At 55.9% G+C, this 23,884-nt stretch overlaps 1 protein-coding gene across 8 annotated transcripts in view; it reads right to left on the bottom strand.

Annotated features, from left to right (window-relative positions):
* GRM4 (glutamate metabotropic receptor 4) overlaps positions 1–23,884 on the bottom strand; it is a 51,701-nt gene that overhangs the window by 8,947 nt on the left and 18,870 nt on the right. For 7 of the 8 annotated variants that reach the window (XM_074850332.1, XM_074850333.1, XM_074850334.1 and 4 more), the window contains exons 4-9: positions 12,665–12,800; positions 9,965–10,119; positions 9,507–9,647; positions 3,523–3,723; positions 2,483–2,619; positions 997–1,932 (exon numbers count right to left, since the gene is read on the bottom strand). In XM_074850332.1, coding sequence (XP_074706433.1) covers positions 997–1,932; positions 2,483–2,619; positions 3,523–3,723; positions 9,507–9,647; positions 9,965–10,119; positions 12,665–12,800 — 1,706 coding nt within the window. Of the gene's footprint in view, positions 1–996; positions 1,933–2,482; positions 2,620–3,522; positions 3,724–9,506; positions 9,648–9,964; positions 10,120–10,966; positions 11,279–12,664; positions 12,801–23,884 lie in introns of those variants that run through there. The other variant, XM_074850337.1, reaches the window with a different exon arrangement.

Below are 23,884 nucleotides of genomic sequence, written 5' to 3'. Positions count from 1 at the left end.
GGGCTGGCAGGCGTGAGCTGTTTGCGTTTAACATAAATGCGATTCTTGTTTTGGCTGGCAGGCAAAGGGGATTTGGGTCTCATTCATGAGATTTTTCTTCTTTGTTCTCATTCCCTCTCACATGAGCACAGAGCTTCATCCAGGCTGGCCTCGGTCCCGTGGGTACTGGCACCAGGACCACCCTCCAGGAGCCGAGGACAGGGAGGAGGACAGACAGACAGTTGTTTCACAGCACAAATCCACCTCTTGGATTATCAGGCCTGGCCTCGTCTACACTGTGTGCAAAGTCACATCCGGAGGCACAGGGGATGTTCACACCCCAAGCCCCTCAGCAAGACAGAGCTGCTCCACGCCCCCCTCAGCGTTGTGCCACCCTGCCCACTGCAGCCCAGCCGAGCAATTTGTTGTCAGTGCCATGTTGCCAAACACACAGGTGTTAATTAAAATCACAGCAAAATGGTAATCGAGTGAGAAGTCACAATCTGCCCTGCACCCTGGCAAGTGAGGGGACACACTGAGGGGTTGCTCCGCTCCCTCTCCTCTTGCCCTTGCCCTCCACTGCTTCCAGCTCTCGGGGATTTCAGAGAGCAGCTCCATCTCTCCAGCCTCCATCACTGACTCAGCACCAGGAAAAGGTGCCAGCTGGGCAGTGCTTGGTACCTTTTCCATGCAGAAATGGTGCTCATGACACTGGTTCTGCCCTGGGGACTCATCCTCCCCAAGCCCACACAGCAGCAGCACTGCTACCCCGTCTGGAGCAGGGCAGCGGGGTCAACAGGGCACAGAAAACCAAAGGGAGAGGGACGAAATGAATCAGGAAGGTCTCTGCTCCCCAGTAGAGCAAGAGATTTGCCAACCAACTCTTCCCACCATGATTCCCAAGCCAGCAGGAGCACAGAGAAGCTCCCCTCCTTGCTTAGGACATGTCAGCCTCTCTCAGCCCTTGTCCTTGCAGCCCACAGGGCCACCAGCCAGACCTCTCCCCTCCTCCCTTACCTTTTCCGCTGACTGCGACGTCCCAAAAAATATAGGGATGAAGGCTAACCACACAATGCAAGTAGTGTACATGGTGAACCCGATGGGTTTGGCTTCGTTAAAGGTCTCTGGGACCCCGCGGGTCTTAATAGCGTACACAGTGCAGGTGACCATGAGAAGCATGCTGTACCCAAGCAAACAGATGAGGGAGAGGTCCGAAATGTCACATTTGAGGATGCCCCGGGCAAAGTGGGGGTTTGTAGTCCGCTGGTCCTCGTAGTCAATGACAGAGTGGGACGGGTCTACGATGAACCAGATGCAGACGCCGACGAGCTGCAGCGAGATGAGGCTGAAGGTGATGACCAGCTGGGAAGCAGGGCTGATGAACCGGGGGGCACTCACCGACTTCTTGCCCTGCTCAAAGATGCGGTAGATGCGGTTGGTCTTGGTGAGCAGGGCGGCATAGCTGATGCTCATGCCCAGCCCGAGGAAGATGCGTCGCAAGGAGCACGTGCTCAAGTCGGGCTCAGCGATCATGAGGAAGGTGGTGGCGTAGCAGAGGAAGATGCCCGTCAGCAGGACGTAGCTCAGCTCCCGCCCCGACGCCTTGACGATGGGCGTATCGTTGTAGCGCACGAAGGTCACCACCACAAAGAGGGTGGCGATGATGCCCACGATGGCGATGAAGACAGGCACCACGGCCCAGGGCGAGCTCCACTCCAGCTTGATGATGGGGATGGGGGTGCAGCTGGTGTGGTTCTCGTTGGGCCGCTCGTTGAAGTGGCACCGCTTGCAGTGGAACTCGTCCAGCTGGTACTGGTAGCCGTCGCAGCGCTCGCAGTGCCAGCAGCAGGGAATGCCCTTCACCAGCTTCTTCCTCTCGCCTGGCTTGCAGGGCAGGCTGCAGATGGAGCTGGGGAGCTGGCTCCCGCCCCCCGGCCACAGCATGTTCTCCACCTGCGGGGAGAGACAGCACCAGCCCCACTGACGCTCAGCATCTGTCAGGCATCCCTGGGGCACAGGAGGGATGCCCTGCCTCTGCTCGTGGCAGTGTTGCCCAGATTCAGCCCCTCACCCCATCAGTACATCCGATGAAGGACCCCAGCCCTACCCAGCATGGGGACAGGGAGGTGGTAAAACTCTCCATCAGCCTTTTGGGTAGAGTCAACACCAGAAACCCAAAACAAAGTTCCTCCTTCCCTGGGAAAATGCCCTCTGCTCTGTTCTGGCTGCTCCTTCCCTTCTCAGGACTGTAAAGTTGGATGCCCAGAGCCTGTGGGATGCAGTCACACGCACTGATGGTGGGTCACCATGGCTGAACCACAAGGGTGTACTCAGGGGACACCCTCCCCCAGGTTTGGCTTCCTAACTTTGCACCCATGGGCTCCCTGGCTTCCAGCTGTTACACCCTACATGGCCTTGATGGGTGCAGAAGTCTGCAGGACCTTCCCCGTGGCACGGACCGTGCATGGCCACACCACAGGCACCAGCCAGCCCCCAACCTTACTTTTAGGTGGAGGTGGTCGGTCCATTGCCCGATGACTTTGTACTCAGGAGTGGAGTTCCTGATCTGGTACTGGTAGATGTCATAACGCCCCGGCGCGTCTCCATTCTCATTGAATGTCACGGGAGTCCCAGCAATGCCTGCAAGAGAGGGAGGGCTCAGCACCCACAGCACCTGCCACAGCACCCTGGGTGATGAAGTTGAAGGGGGCTCTGGTTTGATGTTTCCCCCTTGGTGTGGGGTCTCTCACTGCTGGGAGTGCCACAAGCTGCCAGGACAATGCCAGCACGGGCACAGGGTGGAGGAAGCAATTGGGGAAAAGAAAACCAACCCCAAACCCAAGCTGGTGCAGGGACCTTAAGGTATCAACCCACCAGCCCCCCAGGAGCCAGAGCTCACTGAGTGATGCCAGGCACCGAGCGCTGTTACGCCAGCTGGTTTACTGCTCCTTTTAAGAAAGGGGGGAAAAGCAGCTTTAAACTTAAATCAAGTGAACTGTGCAGATAAACACTAATGAAAGGAAGGAAGAGAAAAATCAAGCAAGAGGGAAAAATAAATAAAAGAGACACTGCAGAGGAGATCACAGAGTGGAGATAAATAGAAGTAATAAGGAGGACAAGACAGAAAATGTTTATTAAGGAGATAGAGCAGAGGAAAAGATGCATTTCCAGAGATCTGAAGACAGACAAGAACATGGCAGTGTGATTCAGCGGGACCTCTGCCAGCAGTGGTGTGAGGAGGTGGCAGGGGGGAGCGGGCACAGGGAAAGGCCAGGCAGGCAGGACGGCAGGGCGAGGGCAGGATGGCTGCCAGGTTACTCTCCAAAGGCAGATCCAAAGGAGATGTGGAAGCTCAGACCTCCTCATTTGCTGATCTGCTGTAAAACCACCTCATCTCTGCACCCAGCATTTGCAGTGTGGCGGGTGCCGAATGGTAACACAAATAAATTGTGGGTGCTGCTGTGTGACCCATAACGGGGGACAACCTGGGACACCCAGCCCCACGGGGATGTTCCTCCCCCACCACCCCGGGGATGGACAGACCTGAGAAGTTGACGCTGCGGATGTACTTGAGCAGCTCCACGCCGTCCACGGGGTCCATCCTGGGGCACAGCCCCACCTTGCCAGGGCACAGGTTCTTGTGCATGTTGTGCAGAGCGTGTCCCATGGCGTAGACGGCATCGATGACAAACTGAACCTTGCCCTCCTGCTCGTACGAGGAGTCCTGGCCGATCCGCTCTCGGTCTGCGGGTACACATAAAGCAGGGCTGCCATACCCCTGCCATCCCAGCCATTCCCCACAGGGATATTTCTGCTGCAGCCAAACCCTTGCAAATAAGCCCACTCTGGACTGAAGCAGCTGGAATTTCCAACTCCATTCCCAAAACTACAAACCCATCAGCCAGCCAGGGCACCTCTTTCCCAGGGGGAAGCTTATGCTCCCTAGGCATGTCCCGGGAAGGAGCAACAGGGCACAAATGCACCTCTAACACCACCAAACTGCTCCCAAAACAAAACCTTCATTGCAGATATGTTTCATAGTGTCAGACTAAGGCATTGGCTGTGTCTGCACTGCCAGGGCTCAGGGCTCGAGCTGAAAGTCCTCCCATCACCTGTGTGAAGAGGGACAGCCGGGGGAATGCTGTGGCTCTCACCTCAGCCCCTCTGAGCACCACACCGGGAAGGTTTGGGGTACGTGAGCTGGCCTCTGAAGGCAGGAGGAGGGTGACGTGCAGCCAAAAAACGCATTCACTGAAGAAACACCCAACCAACCTCCCTGTAATGTAGTTCTGAAAATGTGGGTGCTGGCACTCAGCTGTGCTTCCCCATCTCAGTGCCATGGGACATCCCCATACTCCCAAGTCCCCCCCAGCAGGATGCAGGCTGGGCTGTGATCGATGTCCCATCTCACCCCTGTGGGCTGACCTCCTTCATCCTGCCAGGAGCTCTTATTGGCTCAGACTCTTATCAGCAGCGTCAAGGCACTGCCAGGCAATATCCACCACTGGCTGCGTGTCCTTCATCTCAGTCTCGAAGCCTTCTGTCACCCTGCTCCCCTCGTCACCCCCTGCCACCCTCCCACGCCGCTGACCCCGCAGCCCTTTGTAGCCTCCCTGGCCATCCCAGCTTGCAGGATCCTGCAAGGATCTGGTAATTACCAGCGACAGCTGCCTGCCTCTCCTGTCATAAGTGCCCTTAATGGGACTAGAAACATGTTAATCATTTAGCAAAAGACACCGATTAATGTAGCACGCTGTTAATTACAGCTAAGAAAGCATCTCCCCTGGGGCGACACCGCGACGGAGAGCCACGGCCTCTGCACCTCCATCACCGCCTCTGCGGCACGGCCGGGCACCCCGCCAGGCCACAGCTCCTTCAGCAAGAGCGAAAGGGAAGGAGGGTTCCTCGGGGAGCTGAAGGCACAGCCTTCATCCTCCGGAGAGGCAGAGGCATCCTAGAAAGCCATCCAAGGGTGTCCAAAATTAATTCTGGCTTCACTGTGCACGGATGCTCCCTGATGCAAGGAGGGGATTTATGGTGACTGCAGGGACCAGGGCACAGAGCTGGAGCAGCCAGAGACAGAAAAGGCACAAGCAAGCAGCGGTTGCTGATTCCCTCCCTCCCCGCTGCAGGAAGGTGGGATGAAACCAGCACTGGATGCGGAGCAAATCTCCGCCGAGTGGGGACGGCCCTGAGAGCCGCGCGCCCGGAGGTCCCTGCGCCGGGACGGAGAGTGAAACGTGCCACTGACAAGACACTAAAGCAAATTGATAGTGAACTGACCAACAAGAAAACATGATATCAGGGAGGTGAATTTATAGCCCATCCTTCAAAGTTATAAAAATGCTTTTGGACTACGTGGAGATTACTCATGTGAAACCCGTCAAGTTATCCTTTCTTCCACATTATTGACAAGAGCTATTAATCTTCTCCCTCAACTTTGGGCCTTTCCCTGCATTCATCTCTCAAGGCGCAGACAAGCCACTCTATCTTGTCAAGATAATTACCCATTAAAAAAAGGGTGTAATAGACTATCTAGGGGACCTGAGCCTGTGGGTACGTCCCAGCCCCGCTGCCACCCCCGGCACTGTTCTGCTGCCCCACAGAGGCTGCCGAGCCCAGGGGACACACAGGAGCCAGGACTTGTCCCTTCCCAGCTCCTCGGCTTCCTAGCAGACACCTCAAATCCCAGCCAGGTCCCAGCAAGTAAAATACAACCCGCTGTGATAACACAGGCTGTGGAGGCTGAATTTTCTTTCCAAACATCCCTCTGGCTTGCAGCGAGCAGCGTCAGCCCGGCGCAGTGGGAGAAGCCGGCTCCAGTGCCAAAACTGAGCCGCTGCAGATAAGCAGACGTCTCCGGGGCTGTCTGTCGGGCACCTTGCCCCAGGCCCCAGCTGCTTTTTGCAGACAGGAATTAGGCTGGTGCACAGAGAGGGCAACACGGAGCAGAAAGCTGAGGCTCATTCCTGACATGGAGACAATAAATCTGCGCCAAACTTGCAGTAGATTAGGGCCACAAAAGGGATGTGACCCCGCTGATTATAATAGCAGGGTCGTGTATCGTTCTACAGGGCTGATAATTAATTTTCAAGTGCGTGATGAGCCTCCCCAGGCACCCCTCAGAGGACGGATGCAGCTATCTTCTCAAGCGGTGGATGAGACGGGATTAGCATCAATTCCCATCACATCGCCGGCGCCGGCTTTCGGCAGGAATTAATCAAAATCGCTCACAGCGCTGCTCCGGAGAGCTGGAAGACAGTGTCGCCTCTGAACCTCTGACTCTCATGGGTGCTGGCAGCAGCACCCAGCACCCATTGCTGCGTTTTCAGGCTGGGTGAGCCCATCCGGGGCACAGGGACTGTCCCCCCATGAGGGATGCTCACTGCATACATCTCTGCAACGAGGGCTGGAGCTGCCCTCGCAGCGAGGTTGGCAGTGCCCATTTGGACAGCTGGTGGGTCTGAAGGAAAGCTGAGCAGAGGCATTGCCGGGACATCTCTGCCCACTCAGACCCAGCCTTGGTCAACAGGAACATTTTATCTTCTTAACTACCAGGTGAACAGTGCAAATCCTCCTCCGTTGGCCTGGCTGGGGCACGCTGTGCTGGAAAACAGCCAGTGCCACAAAAAAAACAACCCCATATTAAGAAGAGACAGGAGAGAAGCAAAACAGAAAGGGAAAAGAATATGAGGAATCACAAATAAAGAAGGAAAATCAAATAAAACCTTCTCCCCCCCAGCCACGTTGCTGCTCTGCATCTATCCGCAGTCTGGTCAGGCAGAGGTGAGCGCATGGAGAAATCCCCAGCCCTGCTTCAAAGCAGAGTTACCATCCAGCCCTGCTAAACGAAGGCCATTAATTAGCTCTCCTGGAAAAAGATTAGCCCGTAGGGCCTGGGAGCACCCTGCAGTCCCTCTGCGGGTGGGATGTGGGGGGACGCAGCCCTGAGCCGTGCCCCGTCCTCCTGCCCTTGCCACCCCATCAGCCCAGCAAACCCAGGGCTGCTATCGGCTCCTCCATCCCCACCCGCAGCATCCCAGCACCTCCCCGTCTGCATCCCCACGTGTGTGAATTATTAACAAAGCAGAGGCTGGCAGGATCCTTTCCAGCCCGGCCACGAGCAGGGCTAGCACCTTGCCCAACCCGGGGGGATCGGGGACACAGCCCAGTAGAGGGAGGTTGGAGGTGGGGAAAGATGCTGAGGAGATCCTACTGCAAAAGCAGCTGGGAGATGGGTCCTGGCCTGACCCCGGTCCCAGCAGGACAGCCTGGGGATGGAGAGCACAGGTCCTGATAGGTGCTGGGGTTGGTCTCGGGGGTAACACGAGCAGTTGCCAGCAGGAATTGCCCCAAAACCTGGTGCCCACCCCAGCCGTTGCCCCTCCGCTTCCTCCCAGCTCTCCCATACATGAACGAGCACTGTGAGCTGTCCTGTGCAGTGGTGGGACACTTCAGTTTCTTTTTTGGGATACAAAAGCAAGCAAAGCTGGAATTCCTCTGTGCATGTTGGGCTCTACCCAAACTTGAGGCTCATGGGGAAAGTCAGTACAGTTCTCTCTAGAAAACAGCCCCAGACAGGACATTTGCATAAGCCATGCAAAGCAGGAGCACGTAGAACCACACAAGCTGGTTATTGCTTCATCGTGCATTATTTCTCCTCTCCGTTTATCTGCCAAGCAAATGTTCAGGAGATAATTTATTTGCTGACAAATTCAGATAATTTAAAGACAGCTCCTAGGACATTTGCCATATCATGGTTTCAGCTGCCTCCACTAATACCTTGGCCCTGAAATATTGCTTGTTTAAATGCTACATTACTATGAAGATGAAGAGATCAGCAGTTTGCAGGACCTGCTCATGCATTTCCTGGTGTCGGGGATTTCTTGATGCAATCAGGAAAAATGAGGAGCTCTCAGCTACCCAAGGCCATGGGCACAGGCAAGTTGTCTTGCATGCCCTTGCTGCTTACGAAGCTCACACCTATGCATTAGCCACAAGTCTACTTGGGGAAGCTGCAGCACTGGAAATGCCTTGTGGGGACAGAGATGTGTCCCCAAATCATCAGCTGAACGTTTGGGGAATGCCTGCAAGGGAGGGGAGGTGGAAGCACCATCCCTCTCATCCTCAGCAGTGGAAGAGGGGAAGAAAAAAAACCCCTTAATGATCAAACTTTCCAGGCACGGCCAGGCCCATCCACCTGCTGGCATGCCACAGCTTCCACAGACATCCCTCCCATGGGAACAGGGGGGACGTTCAAATGTCTCCAGGTCCTGCCACATCACAGCCTGCACGCCACTGTGTCGTTATCTGTCTTCAGCCGGTGCCAAGCAGGCAGTAAATCTCTCCCATCTCTCAGTAAACATGTCACCTCCTTGAGCCTCCAACCATCACCTCAGCAGCAGTGCTGTCAGCAAGACAGATCCCCTGGTCACCTTGTTTACTGCATTAATCCCTACAAGCCTCTTTTAGCTGGAAATAGCTAAAAATGCACAGTGGGGGTTAGGAAGAGGCTCAGGGGTCCTGGGATCAGGCTCTGCCAGGACAAGGTTCCCTGCCTGCAGCAGCACAGGGGCACATCCACAAAGCAGTTTGCAAGGAGACACGGGCAACGGCCACTCCAGCACGTGCCCTGGGGTGATCACCCCCTCTCCGGGCACCCCTGCACCCTCCCTGCGGGCATGGGCATGCTGAGGCCACAGCCTCAGTGCTGGCTAAGCCAGAGCCATATCCTGACCCTGCACTATTCATTGGCCTCATTTCTCTGCAGCCACCGCAGCTTTTTGACTGCTCAGGTGAGAGAGGAGCTGCCTGTAAGGGAGCAAAGTGGCTTCAGCCTTACATGGGTCAACGGTGCTTCTGCCAAGCATGCGATGGGAAAGAGGCAGTTGTCCCAATGCTGTGAAACAATGCAGAATTGAGCCCCAAATCCCCCAAATCTGCGTCGTTTTGTACCCGCAGAAGACAGGGCCAAGGGAAGGAAGAAGCGTGTGTGAGCAGCCCTGGGAGCTTCGCACAGGAACTGTGCCTCTGCACACACACAAACCAAGCAGGCTCCACACGCTCCCTGGATCACGCACAGCACACAGGGATGCACGAAAACATCTTTGTGCAACACTCCTGTCCACTTTTAAGCGAGGCGCTGCCATCGCAAGGCCAGCAGACACAGGAGTACCCCCACAGGTGAGCAGCTCTGCATCCCCCACGTTCCCCACGCTGCAAAAGTGCCGGCGTTTCTCCAGCTTTCCCCAAATTCCCACCTGGCTTTTTGCTTAGACCAAAAAACCATGCTCATAACTGAGTCCACCACACATTAATTGCCACGTAGCTGCCTTGAGCTGGGGTGGCAGCTCCGGAGCGATAAGGACGTGGCTGAACTGAAAGGCCATAAGGGAAAAATAAGTGAAACTTTTCTAACACCTGCCCTGGGCTCTCTGCCATCGCCTTCACGTCCCCGTGCACCCCGTGTGATACGGCACCACATGCCCACGAGCCTCCGCTCGCCTCGACACCCCTATGGCTCTTACTGGTGCACTTCTTGATGCTGCTGCCTTTCTTCAGTGCATGCCGGCTCAGCTTGCAGTGGAAATTTTCCTCCCAAAACTCAGCAAACCAGATGTTTCGGCGGTTGTTGTCCAGCGTCCTGCTGGAGAAGTAGCGGTCGAAACCTGCCCGGGGAAGAGGGGACGGAGGGGATAAATCTCTGGGATGACAGAGAGATGCTTAACGTGGCCCAGAAGTCTCCAGACAGAGGGGAAGGAGGGTCTTGTGGGTGATGGGGACTAGGGACTCATAAGAGCGTGGTGGGTTTGTGTCCGAGCTGCCACTCAGGCAAAGCTGCAGGCTGGGAAACCCACCTGGGGAAGACCCACTGCAAAACACGGAGTCTTTCACAGCCAAACCCTTGCAGTTAAGGGGATGCCATTGGGGGGGGACCACCAACCCAAGGCGAAGCTGAGGGACCCCACCAAGCGCAGCCCCTTACCTCTGACAGAGACCCGCTTGGGCAGGATGGTGACGGAGCCCTCGGCCACCTCCTCCAGGTGCAGGACCGGGGAGATTTTGGAGCCCCAGCTGTCCGAGCCCATCCAGATGAAGTGTCCTGTCTGATTTGCCCTCTTGGCCGCCTCCAGCACCCTTCTGCAGAGAGAAGCAACAGGCGCTGGCACTCGTTGGCACCACAGGGCCAGGCACTGGTTTGTGTCCAGCCCTAGAAAAGCGGGGACGCTGGCACGGGGCAGGGCTCAGCCCTGTCAGCACCTCCCACACTTGGTCGGCACCAGGCACCATGCACGACCTGGTGAATACAGATACATGAGAGCAAACCATGCTGCTCAGCTCCTGCACCCTCTGTCCTCCCCAGCCCAGGCACACAGGCTGCTTCTCCCACCTCATTTGCATATTTGCTGACTGGTAATTGAATTTCCCCCTTAATTACCCAACATTAGGAAAAAAAAAATCAGGTTATGCCGCAGCAGGCAGGAAAAGCAGCAGCACTGGAGAATGCACATTGCTCTCAGCTCCCATCGGCATTGCAAGCCATGAGAGAGAGCCAGTGCGGCCAGTGCCCAGGCTAGAGCTCAACTGGGCTCTGCTGGGCTCAACTGGGCAGCTGAGCAGCAGTGGGGAGCTGGAGATACCATCTGTCCTGCTGAGCATCCCTCATCGTGGCCAGATACTCAGTCCCACATGCTTGCATGTTCCACCGGTGCCAGCCAGTCCAGAAAATCTTAGTAGGTGGATGGGAGATTTCCTGGATCCGACCCTCGGGGCTCTTTTTCCCCAGGGCTCACTGTCCCCTCAGGGGCTTCTGTGGGTCCACAGCCCCATGGGAGCAGGGCCCAGGGCAGCTTTGTCTCCCCATCTCCCCGTGCAGCGAGGAGGCAGGGTTGTGCCTCACCCCCCGCCATCAGGAGCTGATCATTTCAAGTCCAGATGGTGTTTGAAACATGTAATAAGGGGAAAAAAAAAAAAAAACCACACATACAAATTGAGCCGAAAGTGGAGACAAGACAGGAAGAGGCAGACGTGCTCTGGGAGCCGCGGGGCCAGCAGGCAGCCGGCTGCTCAGTGCTCAGCCCAGGTTGCCCTGAGCTCCGGGCGCATCCCACCACAGGGAGGTCAGCAAAGCCACGTCCTGCTCCCAGCACAAGCAGCATCCCCAGCTGCCCGCGGTGGCAGCATCTCTCCGGGACACGTTCCTGTGAGACCCATCTGAGCCAGGCAGAAATTTGAGCAATATCCATCCCCGGAGCGTCTTGCTCAGCCGCATGGCCCCGCACATTTTGGGAGAGGCCACACATCATCTTCCAGGTTCCGCAGCCCAAGCTGGCACGAGGGTTGGGATCACGGCAGTCTCCATGCCCTGGCTAAACCCACGCTTACCCGGCGCGAGGTGGGTGTGCGTAAACCACTGTTCATGGGATGTAATCCTATTTGGATGGGTAAATGTTTACAAACCCGTTAATGGGGCTTGCCATTTACACAGCGAGGTAAATCCCCCGTTTCTCACCACACACCCGCGTAAATGTCAGGTTTGCAGACATTTCTATTAAGGAAGGAAAAAAGAAACTCAGAGCGTTTGCACATCTGATGTAAACTGATTTAAAATCGCAGTTTACCCACATTTACATAATGTTTGCTGATTAATAAATTAGATACTTAGGAAATCAGGGGTAGTTCCATGTGAATCATTCTGCTCCATAAACAACGGGAGCTGCAAGACATCACTTCGCCTGCAGAGCAGCTCATCACCTCGAAGCGTGGCTGTGTCCCCAGCCCCGCCAGGCAGGCAAGGCAGCAACGGGAGGTCCCCAAAAGGCCCCCCTGGACCCATTCCTCTTCCACGCTGGGGGCTGAGGCTGCACAGCAAAGAGCAAAGCAGAACCGGCGCCTGGATCCTGCCACGGCCAGCGCTCAGCGAGGCCCCACACCAGGGCTGAGCCAGCCCGTGAGCAGTGTGAAGCAGCCGGGTCGTGACAGCAGGGGTTCCCAAAGCCAGCAGAAAGTGGATTTTTCCTCCTTTGAGCTCTGTGTTGCTGTGGTTTGATGGCAGCAACATGCCAGGCAGCCACTCTGAAGTCAGCTCTGGTGGATCCCTGCTGCAGACACGTCCATGCCAGGCTGCAAGGTGCATCCTCTCCCCATCATGGACATGTCTGTGCCACGCTGCAAGGTGCATCCTCTCCCCATCACAGACACGTCTGTGCCACGCTGCAAGGTGCATCCTCTCCCCATCACAGACACGTCTGTGCCACGCTGCAAGGTGCATCCTCTCCCCATCACAGACACGTCCGTGCCACGCTGCAAGGTGCATCCTCTCCCCATCGCAGACACGTCTGTGCCACGCTGCAAGGTGCATCCTCTCCCCATCACAGACACGTCCGTGCCACGCTGCAAGGTGCATCCTCTCCCCATCACAGACACGTCTGTGCCACGCTGCAAAGGCAGCTACATAGGCCCATCTGCTCCACGTTGCAGACACATCTACACCACGTTGCAGACACATCTGCACGCTGCAGGCACGGTCGGCTCCTGCTGCAGTGCCCAGCTCCTGCCATGAGCACCCTGCATCCCACGACCCGGCCAGCAGCATGCGCAGAGCATGTGTCGGGCTCGCTGCGGGTGCCCTGAAGTACATTCCCCCCACCAGCCTCCCCTCCCAGCCAGGCCGGCCCCTCCGCACCTGATATCGTCTTCGTTAGCAAAGATGATAACGGCCCGCGCATGGGAGGTCTCCAGGAGGCGGCGGATGATCTTGTCGAACTCTCCCGGCTTGGGCTCCCGTGGGATCTTGACGGACTGGGCCACACACACCCCGCCTGCAGCAGAGAGAGCCCCAGCACTGAGACACCCCCACCAGTCTCCATCCCCTGGGGACAGCCCCTCTCCCATAGCTCCTCAGCCCCACAACAGGGGCTCACCTACACCCCAGCCACAGTGAGGGGCTCAGCACCGTGCCATGTCCGCAGCCCACTGCCCCCAGAGCCCCCTTCCCACCACCCAGGCCCCTGAGACATGTACTCAAGCCTTCCCTTTACACCTCCACTCCCAGGTCACTGCCTTCACCTCTCCTCTCCCTCACAGCTCAGCCCTTCTCCGCCACCTTTCCTCCCACCCCGCAGCTCCTCTCTGCCTTCCACTCACTCCTCTTAGTACTTGTCACTTCGACCCACAACCACATCACGCCCCGGCCCCCTGACAGACACACGGTCCCATCCCAGAGTCTCAAAGAGGGTTTTCCAGCCAGCTCCAAGCACCAGCCCCTCATCAGCCCAGGACTGGGTTTTGCAAAGGGCCCTGCATGTGCAGTGGTCAAATACTGGCAAAAACAGCCCATGGGAAGAGGAGATGATAGGCTGCAGCCCCGGAACGAGCCCTTCGCCCCTGAGACAACAGCCTGGCCCTGCAAAGGGTTTTATTCCCATCCCTGCGGCACCAGCTGAGCTCCCAACTCAGCTTTCCACGGGGCGATTGCAAAAGCAGCTAATTAAAATTAAAAGCGACAAGGGGAAGCTGGCAATTGGAAGAGTCCCCACACATGGCTGCTGGGCTCCCAGCCTCCAGCTCTGAAAAGCCAGAGCTCTCCTGCTCTGGCATTTTTGCAGATGCCAATAAAAAGAGAGATGGGAGAGAAAATTAAACATTGTGGGACCTTCTGGATGTAATTGATGGTCTCAATTTGCATAGTAAATGACACGGCTCATACCTCGCCTGCCACTAAAAGATCCCAGCTTAAGCAAAGGTCAGAGTAATTAGCACATGGTGGCAGGGAGAGATTTCCCAGCTTAGGCCCCTGGAGAGGAGCAGGGGGAGGACGGGATGGGGACAGACATCGAGGCAGAGGCCTCCGGGATGGGATGGTTTGCTCCTTTCCTCAGGGCTGGAGGAAAACTGGAGTAATTTGGCCCCTTGCAACCAAACAACAGAGGGAGGGGGGAGGATCTGATGGGTCCTGAGCAAAGGAGGTTGCAGGGATGGGGATAACAGCATCCCCCAGCGAATACCTGCTGGCCAGGGTAGCATCGCTCACCCCTGGCCCTGTGCAGCCCAGCCACGGAGAGGGGGAGTTTTGGGGTTTTTTTTTTCCCTATGGTAAGAAATTGGGCCAATTTGCTGTTTGTTTCCCATATGGGGAACCAGATGGATGGAGAGGAGGGAGTTGGATAAACAGACTCCCGGACAGACAGATCAGCCAGGCGAGACGGGCAGCAGCAGGCAGCAGCAGGCAGCAGCAGGCAGCGCCGGCAGGACAGGCACGTCCCTGCCTGGGGGGCACTTGGCCCTGGTCACCGCCGAGCCCCCGGCCAGGCCAGGGTGGCACCGGCTGTGCCGCCAGAGACTGCGGCTCCGGCTAAGGAGCTGGTGCAGCTTAATTACAGTTTCCATGGCAATAAAAGGAGAAAAATCCAACAAAAGCAGCAGTTTGCAAACACGAGAACCTTCCAAAAGCCCCGGCGCAGAGTCGGGCAGGTGTGTGCACATGGGAGTGACAGCTCAGGGCTGGCACAAGCGCACTTCCCAGCACGGCCAGAGCAAACCCAGCTTCCAGACTTTCCTGGGACAGCAGCAAGGCTTTACGTGGGGGTCCTCCATGAGTGTTTTATTCCTCTCACCCCAAGCAGCAGCTTTGAGCATCCTGTGGCACTTGCAGGGGCAGCAAGTGGCCCTGGGGGAACTTGTGGCAGGGACAATCTTCTTGTATGCATGGGAAGAGGGGGGGGCAGAGGAGACGGGCCCATAAATAAATAAGAAAAGAGACTAAATCGATGGCAATTCAGAAATGACCAAGTTACTCGGCAGCTCTGTTAAATCAAACTAATGAGGAATGTAACAAAGAAGGGATATGAGCAATTAGGACGTAATGAGGACCTTATTAATGCAGTGGCTGGAGAGCACAGAGCATGTGAGGGGGAACGTGGCCAGGCCAATGGGGTGGGAAAGCGGGGATGGGGGACCCAAAACAGTGGCTGGACGCTGGGAGAAAACTGTCCCAAGGATGGACATGGATGTCTGCAACCCCTGGCTGCACCACCTGGGTCCTGCAGTTTACTACAGCTCACCAGGGCTCTCCAAGCTTAAAAACAGCACAGACCCAGCGCAGGTAAAAGGCCCTGGAGGGTCTGGGAGCCCCACGTTCCTGCAGCGCCCTCCTCCAGCCCACGCACTGATGCAAACACCACTTAACGTTTTTATCTTCTTAATTAATGAAATCTGCTTAATAATGAAAAAAAGAGGTCAAGAGGGTCAGGGGGAGGTGGCTGGGGTGGGCAGAGCTGCGCGTTTCGGGGCAGCCCCGCTCACCTCCAGCAGCCCAGGCTCTCAGCGCCTGCATTATTCATGGCCCCTGGGCGCCGCAGTGGGAAGGGGGATTTGCCAAGCGATGCTCCTACTGTCTTCGCACAAAAATCCATTTAGTCAAAACACTCCTTTAAAGCAAGAAATCAAAGCGAGAAGGCGGCAGCGATGGGGAGGAGGTGGCTGCTCTCCCTCCTCCAGTGGGACAGCGCAGCATCAATCCCAGACTTGGGCCAGGGTCTGGCTCTGGGAGAGGGCAGGAGGTGAGGAATGGGGATCTCTTTCCTCCTCCAGCTTTGGGAAAGGACCAAAGAGGAGCAGGGATAGTGGAGAAAGCCTCCAGGAGCAGCATCCCACAGCTGGAGACAGGCAGATGATTTAAGGATGCTCAGACACAAGATCCCATGTGTGCCATCCCTACGGATAGCAGCATAGGATGCAGGGCTCTTACAGCAAGAAACAGCTTCAAAAAAACCCAATTTGGACCCATTCCCAAACCTCCCGCAGGCTCAGGCAGCAACCAGGCACCTGGAACTGCAGCCCCAGGGTCCAGGAGCACCCAAAGCTGCTTTTGGCTCCTGGCCTGAGCCCCCGCAGCAGTGGCAGCCCGGTCTCATGGTGGCAGAGCCAACAGCTTTGCAAGGAGGCTGCTGGGAAGAGCCAAGGATGAAATATTCAGCAGCCCACATCCGGGGAAGCGGAGACTGACAGGGAGAGTGAAATGGTGGGGACATAATTACAGGAGGTGGCCAGGCGTGCCTGGTGCTGCCGCTTGCAGCCCTTTCTCAGCCGCCTGACAGAGCTCGCCATAACGAGCCCACTCCGGTTAATAAGCAGCGGTTGTCCCGTCGCACCCAGGCGGGTCTCAACGCAGATGCTCATCAGGGCAAGAGGGAAAACCTCCTGTGCAAAACTGGGATGTGCAGCAAGAGTGGCTCTGCAAAGGGAAGGGTTTGCTGTGGGGCTCATCCTCCAGCAAACAACCCACCCTCCTGCCAGCAGAGCCAGGGCAGCGGGGAGGCGTCTGCACCCGAGTCCCACCTTGGCCCCGGGGGCAACACCACAGGGGTCGGCACCCAGTGCCACCCAACAGCCCCGTGCACCCATCCCGGCTGTGTTAAGCTTGCCTGTGGGTGTATCACCCCCACCCCGGGCAGGGCAAAGCCCTCCAGGAGCAAACCACTGCCTGCACCATCCTCAAGCCCGTGGCCGTGTCCCTCCTGCCAGCGTCACCCCCAGCCCGGGGGGCTCTCGGCCTCCGCCGGCATCCCCGCAGCTCGTGCCAGCCGCTCGCCGGGAGCCTCGGGGACTCTCCTCATTACGGTGGGGTTAACGCGTGTTGTCAAACACGGGTCAGGGTTTAATCTCCACCATTACAGACTCGGTGGGAGCGCAGCTGCTCTGGGAAGCACGACGCTGAAGTGCCCTCTTGATTGCAGGTAGATAATAAGCTTTTGCTGTCGCTAACGTACACCATCAATCAGGGAGCGCTCTGCAGGGGCTCCCCACAGAGCCGGCGGCTGCCAAGAGCTGGGCGAGCGTGGGCCTGGTGCGTTGGAGAAGGGGGGCCTGGCTCAACCACATTACGAACAGCAATGTGAATGTCCCCCCTACCGTGACGTGCTCCCCAGGCACCCCGAGGAGGGGATGGGGCTCTGCACAGCAGCCTTTGGCAAGCAGCACCTGCGCAGCTCCCCTGCATGCTCCTGGCCTCCCCTTCCTAACCCCAGCCATTTAAATGAGATTCCCAAGTTAAGGCTTAATTGGCAAGTGGCAGGCTGCTCCCCTGCCCCGGGATTCATTATTCACATCACTTCAAAGCCTCCAGGAATCGACTCATTAGAGGAGAAGTCATCAGGGACAGGGCTCTGTGCCCTCGTGGAGGCAAAGCTCCTGCACCATCATGGGACTGGTACGCTTTGGTCTAACCACAGAGCACAGGATGCCCTGCACGGGGTGAGGACTTGCATCACCCATCCATCCATCCATCCATCCATCCATCCATCCATCCATCCATCCATCCACTCACTCACCCACCCACCCATCCATCCATCTGTCCACCCACCCTCAACACTGCAGCAACAAGTGGCTTTGCAATTTGGGGAAGGCTCCCTACACCCCATGGGTACCCGCACACAAGCCGGGCTGGGGGGAGCGGTGTGATGGGGAAACGGCCCTGCACCATGTCACGAGCCAAGGTAAAATGGCAGCACCAGCGAGGCACTCCGGGTCTCAACACACGTGGCTGAAATCTCTCCTTCACTGTGGCAGAGCCCTAATGACAGCAATACCCAAATTATCTGGCATTGAGGCTGCTCCGCTACCAGCTTGGGTGTGCTTGGGGACACCAACCTGCCTTTGTCACCCAAAACCAGCCCCAATGTGTCTCCTGGTGCAGCCAGATCTCAGCTCATCACCTCCCATGCTTCACTGCAAGGTGGGCATCTTGTCCCTTCCCTCCTGGGAATGCAAAGCCCCCCAGATCCCCACATTTTTGCAGTCTGGTCCCACTTTGAGGATGGAAGGTCCCTCCTTGTGTGTCCTGGACTCTGCATCACACATCCCCATCACTGGAGGCTCCTGGCACTTGCCACCTGCCTCGTCCCTGGAACCGGCTCAAATGCTGCTCTTCAGCGTTTTAAAATCTCATCAGACATTATGAATCTGAGCAATTTGAGCCTGCTTTTCAACTGCCTGCATTGCTGGGATAAATCAATAATTAATGAATTTGCAATGGGGAAAAGAAGGGAAAAAAGCAAGTCTTCAGCTCAAAACTAGGGCCCTGGCCAGGACACTGGGGAGCAGAAAATTCAGGTTTTTCATGTAAGTAAAAACATCACTGTCTGTGTCCACGGGAGGGATCTTCTCTTACAGACCTAATCAGGGACTTGGGTGAGTCAAGCCCCCCAGCTCCTGTAGCCCCCCTGCAGGTGAGCTGCCCGTTGGGCTACATCTTCTTCCCCCTCACCCTGCTCCAGCCTGGAACCGGGAAGAGCCAGGAGATGCTGGGAATTTTGGGGAGGTTTATAGCAAGATTTTGCAGTCTTTCCCCCACCTACTGCTCTGCAATGGGAGCATCGCTCTGCAGTCAGAGGCTAAAGTTTATTCTCTGCAGCAGAGATCCCCACTCATCACATGACTCCAGGAGCTGGGGCTTGAAGTGCTAGACAAGTCCTGAAAGCAAAGACAGCTTTTCCCTTCATTTAGCATAATAATTTATCTCATCCCTCCTAACCCAAGCCCACATCACAGAAAACACCCACACACTGCTTTCACCGATCCCCCAGGGCTGCGTCTCCCATCTCACCCCATCTCGGACTGGACCTCACTGGGAGCTCCCTGGAGCCACCAGCATTTGCCTGGCACGACCCAGCCCAGGTCGCCAGCCCTCAGGCACCCCCCAACAAATATTAAAGAGCAAGATATTGACTCGGGCTGCCTCCAAAGCCCAGGTTTGGGCTGCAAGCCAGAGCCTGTGTGCCAGCCCCAACCACAACTAATAGCTCCTCTTTGCCTGGCCCCGCTCGCTTCCCTCCCTGCTTCCACCACACAAAGGGAGCTCTGCGAGATGTGAAAACAAGGAGTGGAGTTAAGAGGTGAGGACAGTGGTGCCCAGTAGCCCCAGTGCAGCTCTAGCTCTCCCCAGTCCCAGCCTGCCAGACACTTGGCACCCACCAGCCAACAGCTCGAGGGCAGGGAAGGTTTTTAGGTGGGGAAACTGAGGCATGTCTCACTTCAGGCTGGATTGGGGTACACAGTGTTGACAGTAGCAAAAAGAAAAGAAGCAGTGGGGGAAAAGAAATAGGAAAATAACACAGAAAATGTGGTTTCTTCCCCCGAGGAGCCTGCAAGAGTTTCAGGACCCAAAGTGGTGATGGCAGCAGAGCCTGGGTGACCAGACCTGTCCCTGCGGCTGCTCTATCCAACACAAAGAGGTGCTGCATCCAGTAAGAGCTGGGGCTAATTTTTGGGCAGGGGGTGAGATGATAGAGACCAGCACAGAAACTCAGGGGATGGGTATAACCATGATTTTGGCCCGTAGGTGCCAGGGACTCTTCCTGAGCCACACTCAGGAAAAGGAAAGGACCTCTCAGAGATGCCCCAGAGGGAACAGAGATGCCACCACCCTCGGTGTTATCAGCCAGAAAACACCTGCAGGAAAAGATTCACCCAAAACCCAGCCTTCCCACAGAGCAGAGACCCTTCAGGCTCTCAGCACTGTGCCACAAAAAAAGGTCCAGCTTTTTGCTGGCTGCTGAACGGAAGGATTTGGCTGGGAAGCTGAGATGCCGGCAGCAAATAACAGCCCTCGGGTGAGCCACGGTAATTGAGTGCTGACTGCACAAGAACAGCTGTCCTGGGGGATGAAAGGGAGCTGGATCGCCAGCCCCGCTCTGCACTACCGCTCATCACACCGCGCGGTCACGGGGCTGAAGGTCACTCACTTGAACTCCTGTATGCTTTGCTGGGGGGCGAAACTCAGGGGCAGGTACCCACCAGCATCACCCTCCCGGCCATCCCCGCTGTCCCACAGGGATGGCATCCATGGGACCCAGAGTAATGGCACTCCCCAAGGCCAGCAAATAGCCAGGATTAGCAACATCCAGGATTGCACATACAGATCTGCCATAAAGTCATATTCTATGCTTGCTTATGTCTTAAGACTTGGGAGCAGCTTTTTGGGGGTGACATCCTGATGCATCAACCAAAAGTAATGAACCCGGCTAAAACCAGAAAGAGACAGCTATGAATGTCACATGGGGATGAACAAATGCATCACAAATATATATCAGCCTCTTAACTAAAAATATAGAAAACTCAGCGAAGGATAAAACAATAGAGGGGGGAAATGACAGTGTAAAATTGATCCAGACACATGACTAAGGAGTCTTGCGTTTGGCTGGAAATATTACCCTCTTCACAAAACCGAGCACTGCACATTACGACGCATGGCATAACATGCTGCGCTCACCAGCTAAATTACATAAACATAAATCTAATACTTCATCTCCAAGAGCTCCGTGACAGCGGAGATGTCAACGCACGCAGAGCCAAAGGGCTGCGGATGCGTCTGTCCATCCACGGAAACGATGCCACGGATCAGGGTCAGGGGAGATGGGGACACTGGGGACGCCACGCTCCTGGCCCTGCTTGCGCCTTGGTGCCAAGGTGTAAATACAGCTGACACCCATTGCGAGTGCAGGATGCTTTGGGGGAGCAGGGTGTTATGGGGGAGCACTCAAAACACTTAAAAATGGCCAAAGAAAATTCATCCTTTGCAGACATAACATCTCTGCAATGCTAGCACTCAAAAAACCATCACTCTAGTGAATAAGGACTATCCGGCCAGCGGTGCAACCACCAGCAATCGCCAGGGGCCAACTGCATAATTGCCAGAGTAATTGCAATGTATAAGATATAACAGCCCACCCAGGTCAGTCTGTCTCAGTAGCCCAGGGCCAGCCCCGGCTGCAAAAATAACCTGTCCCCAGAGTGAGTTTCTTCTCCCCTCCACAGCAGAGGGGGTCGGTTTGTGCCTTGAGCAGAAATGCTTTCCATTGCGATGGCAAAGGCTTTAACACGAGGCTTTGCTAAAAATTGAAACTGAAGGTCAAGTTGATAATGCATCAGAAAGCAAACAGCTTGAATGCTAACTGCTAACTACAGCAATGAGCATTATTGCCTGATGGAAATAAAAACTGACTCTGAAGACTCAGGCTTGGCATGAAAAATGAAGCGGAGAGCTCTTTGGGAGGGGAGCAGCGAGATGCTCACCCTGATCCCGGGGTCGAGTGAGAAACCCCCCCAGGCAGAGCCAGCGCTGCCCCTGCCGCTCTCTGACCCATGTGGGCAGGGGCTGGCCCTTTCCCCCGGCATAAATACCCCGGCATGGGTAAACTCCGCCGCTTGACAAACTGCTGGAAAACCCTCAGCAGAGGCCAGATCCTCAACTGAGAGCCCGTTTACATCACTTTGACAGGCTGGAGGCACCTTGAAGCAGCAATAAATCGCAGGACCCTTTATGCTGCCGGAGGAGTGCAAATGAGAGTCAGCCATATACAAACAGGCTATAAAAGAGGAGACGAATCCTTCACCCGTTCCCAGTGGCTCTGCACTGGTGTAAAGATATTTGGTGTCAGCAGAGCCAGTTTCATTGGGGGAAGACAAAAAGGTGAAGCAGGCACAGCCCTGGCTCTTCGTCCCATCTTGCAGTCACCACCACAGGAGGCAAGGCTGGGGGATTTTCAAATAAAAAAAAAAAAAAAGAAAAATTTTAAAAAAAAAAAAAGAAAAAGCATGTTCTTGGTCCAGCCACACCGTATTCCTGGCTGCGGAGCTATCTTCCAAGGGCAAAGCAGCGTGGCTGACCCCCGGCGCTCCCTCCCCGGGGAGGTGCTTTAGGGAGCAGCTCAGAACTCCCCCAGGCACCCAAGCGAGAGCCGCTGCCCCGGGGCCCCGCGCTCGAGCTGATATACGGTGGCTCTTATAAATAAACGTATTCCTGCAGCGCGAGCAGGGAAGCAGCGTTACTGCTGATAACGCACGGGCTGCACTTACGCCGCTGTTATACCGCAATTACAGTGGAATTATGCTTTTTGATAACTAAATTATCACTAATGCACATAATCGTTGGGTTATGTGGATACACAAATTACAGGACTGCCTCAGCCCCAGATTAATACGCGTGCATTTCTACTCCATGTACACTCGTTTACTCTGCAATTACGCTGTCATATCATTAACCATCTGGTTATAGGAATTCACGGTAACCACAGGTATCTCAAAAAAAGTGCTCGTGCTGCAGTGGGACCACCAGTCATGACAACTGCTCCTTACTGGTGCTTAATGGAGGAGGAACGTGGGTTCAAATCGTGCCTGTGCATCAACCCGCTTCTCCCGGCCATGTGCACCCAGCCTCCCCCCACCGGGAGCAGTGGCCACTGACGGGGCAGCAGAGCATCCTCTGGCTGTGCTTGCTGCAGGGGAAGGGCACAACAGGGCCAGGCATGGGCTAACGAAGCTGCTTAACCCAGTACTGCTGCCACCTCCCCGTGTCACCCAGCAGTCCCGTCAGCCCTGCCCTGGGCACCCCGTGGGGCAGGACCCGACAGCCCAAGGCGGGCAAGAAAACTCTTTTTTTAGGGTGGAAAAATGCTGAAGATAATGCAAAAATCCCCCCCACCCCCACAAAAGGCTGTTTTTCCTGATTCCTCCCATAGTCAGATGAGAATCTCATTATCATCACTAGCCAGATGAGGCTGCTGTTAGCATTTACAAACCCGGGTAGGGCTAGTGGCAAAGCTGGTGACAGAGCCACAAACACAGCCCTTTAGCCCTTTCACGGGGCTCCCCATCCCGCAGGGCACCCCCTCCAGCACCCCCAAACCTGCCGGGCACCACACACACCCAACAGCACCTTTGCCTCTGCAGATGGGTGTATCCCCCGCAGCAACTCGCCGTCACACCCAGCTGCATGCAGACACAACCCCAGCTCAGCTCAGGCACCCCGGCACCGCTCCCACCCGTGTCCCCATCACAGGACACACAGGCAGCACGCCCCACGCCCAGCCGTACAACAGGCATCGCACCCGCCTCCTCCGAAGCATCCCTACACGCGTCTCCTTGCAAAACTGCAGCCCCGTGAAAATATTTTGCTTTTCAAGTTAAAATCCTGAAGAGCAGTTTCCAGGTTGAATCCCCAGATGGGTTTCTCTGCATATTAAAAGCACAGTCGGCTCCCAGTGCCAGGGCGCGCGCGCGAGACAGAATTAACGCTGTTCCTATTTATAGGGCTTTGATTAGGAGCTCGTCACCTAGAAGTTTTTATTCCCTTTATCCATTTATAAGGCCATAACACAGTTTGACTAGCTCCAGATAGGCTGGTGTCCCACCGATTTTGCCAGAACTTAATGTGCCATTCAGATACAGTTAAGCCAGTAATAGGCAGCAGCCTGTGCGCTGCGGGGTTTTAACTGCCTTGGAAAACACTCTTTAGCTCCCGTCTCACCCCATGCACGCGTTGCTGCGGAGGTGAAGTGGTGCTGGAGCCAGGAGGGACCCCGGTGCTGTGCCAGTCCCTCCATGGGGTCTCAGGGTGGCTCCAAGCTCATGGTAATAACACCCACGACAGCACCACCCGGCGTCCTCACCATCCCAGCCAGTCCCGGGACTGATGCTCGGTCACCAGCAGGTACCCAGGAGCTCCTCCGCCACTCCCGAGGCTGCTAATCCCCGCTAAGCATCCCAGCGCTCCCGTCAGCAAAACGCTTTCTGGCTCCAGACAAATCCTCCCAAAGAGTTTTGCTGAGCATGGACTTTCCGCTTGTCCAAAGCCTATAGACAAGTTAAAGCACCTGCCCTCGGGGATAATTCCACTAAAATTGGGCAAAGCGCACGTTGGTGCCAACTTTATTTTCTGTTAAAACCTGGGAGTATTTGTAAAAGCCTTTTCTTCTGGAACGTGCCCAGCACCATGGCTCAGCTGCAGAGGGAGGAGGTTAGCCCAGCTCAGCGGATCTGGGGTCTCCTGGTGAGCAGGGAATGGAATCTCAAGATGCTTTCCAAAAGGAGCCGGCAGCAATAAAGCCACCTGCCCTGCAGAGTGGAG

The sequence above is a fragment of the Strix aluco genome, chromosome 25, assembly GCF_031877795.1.
Source record: "Strix aluco isolate bStrAlu1 chromosome 25, bStrAlu1.hap1, whole genome shotgun sequence".
Lineage (NCBI taxonomy): Eukaryota > Metazoa > Chordata > Aves > Strigiformes > Strigidae > Strix > Strix aluco.
Note: the sequence above shows the minus strand (reverse complement) of the source record. Positions and strands in the feature narration are given on the sequence as shown.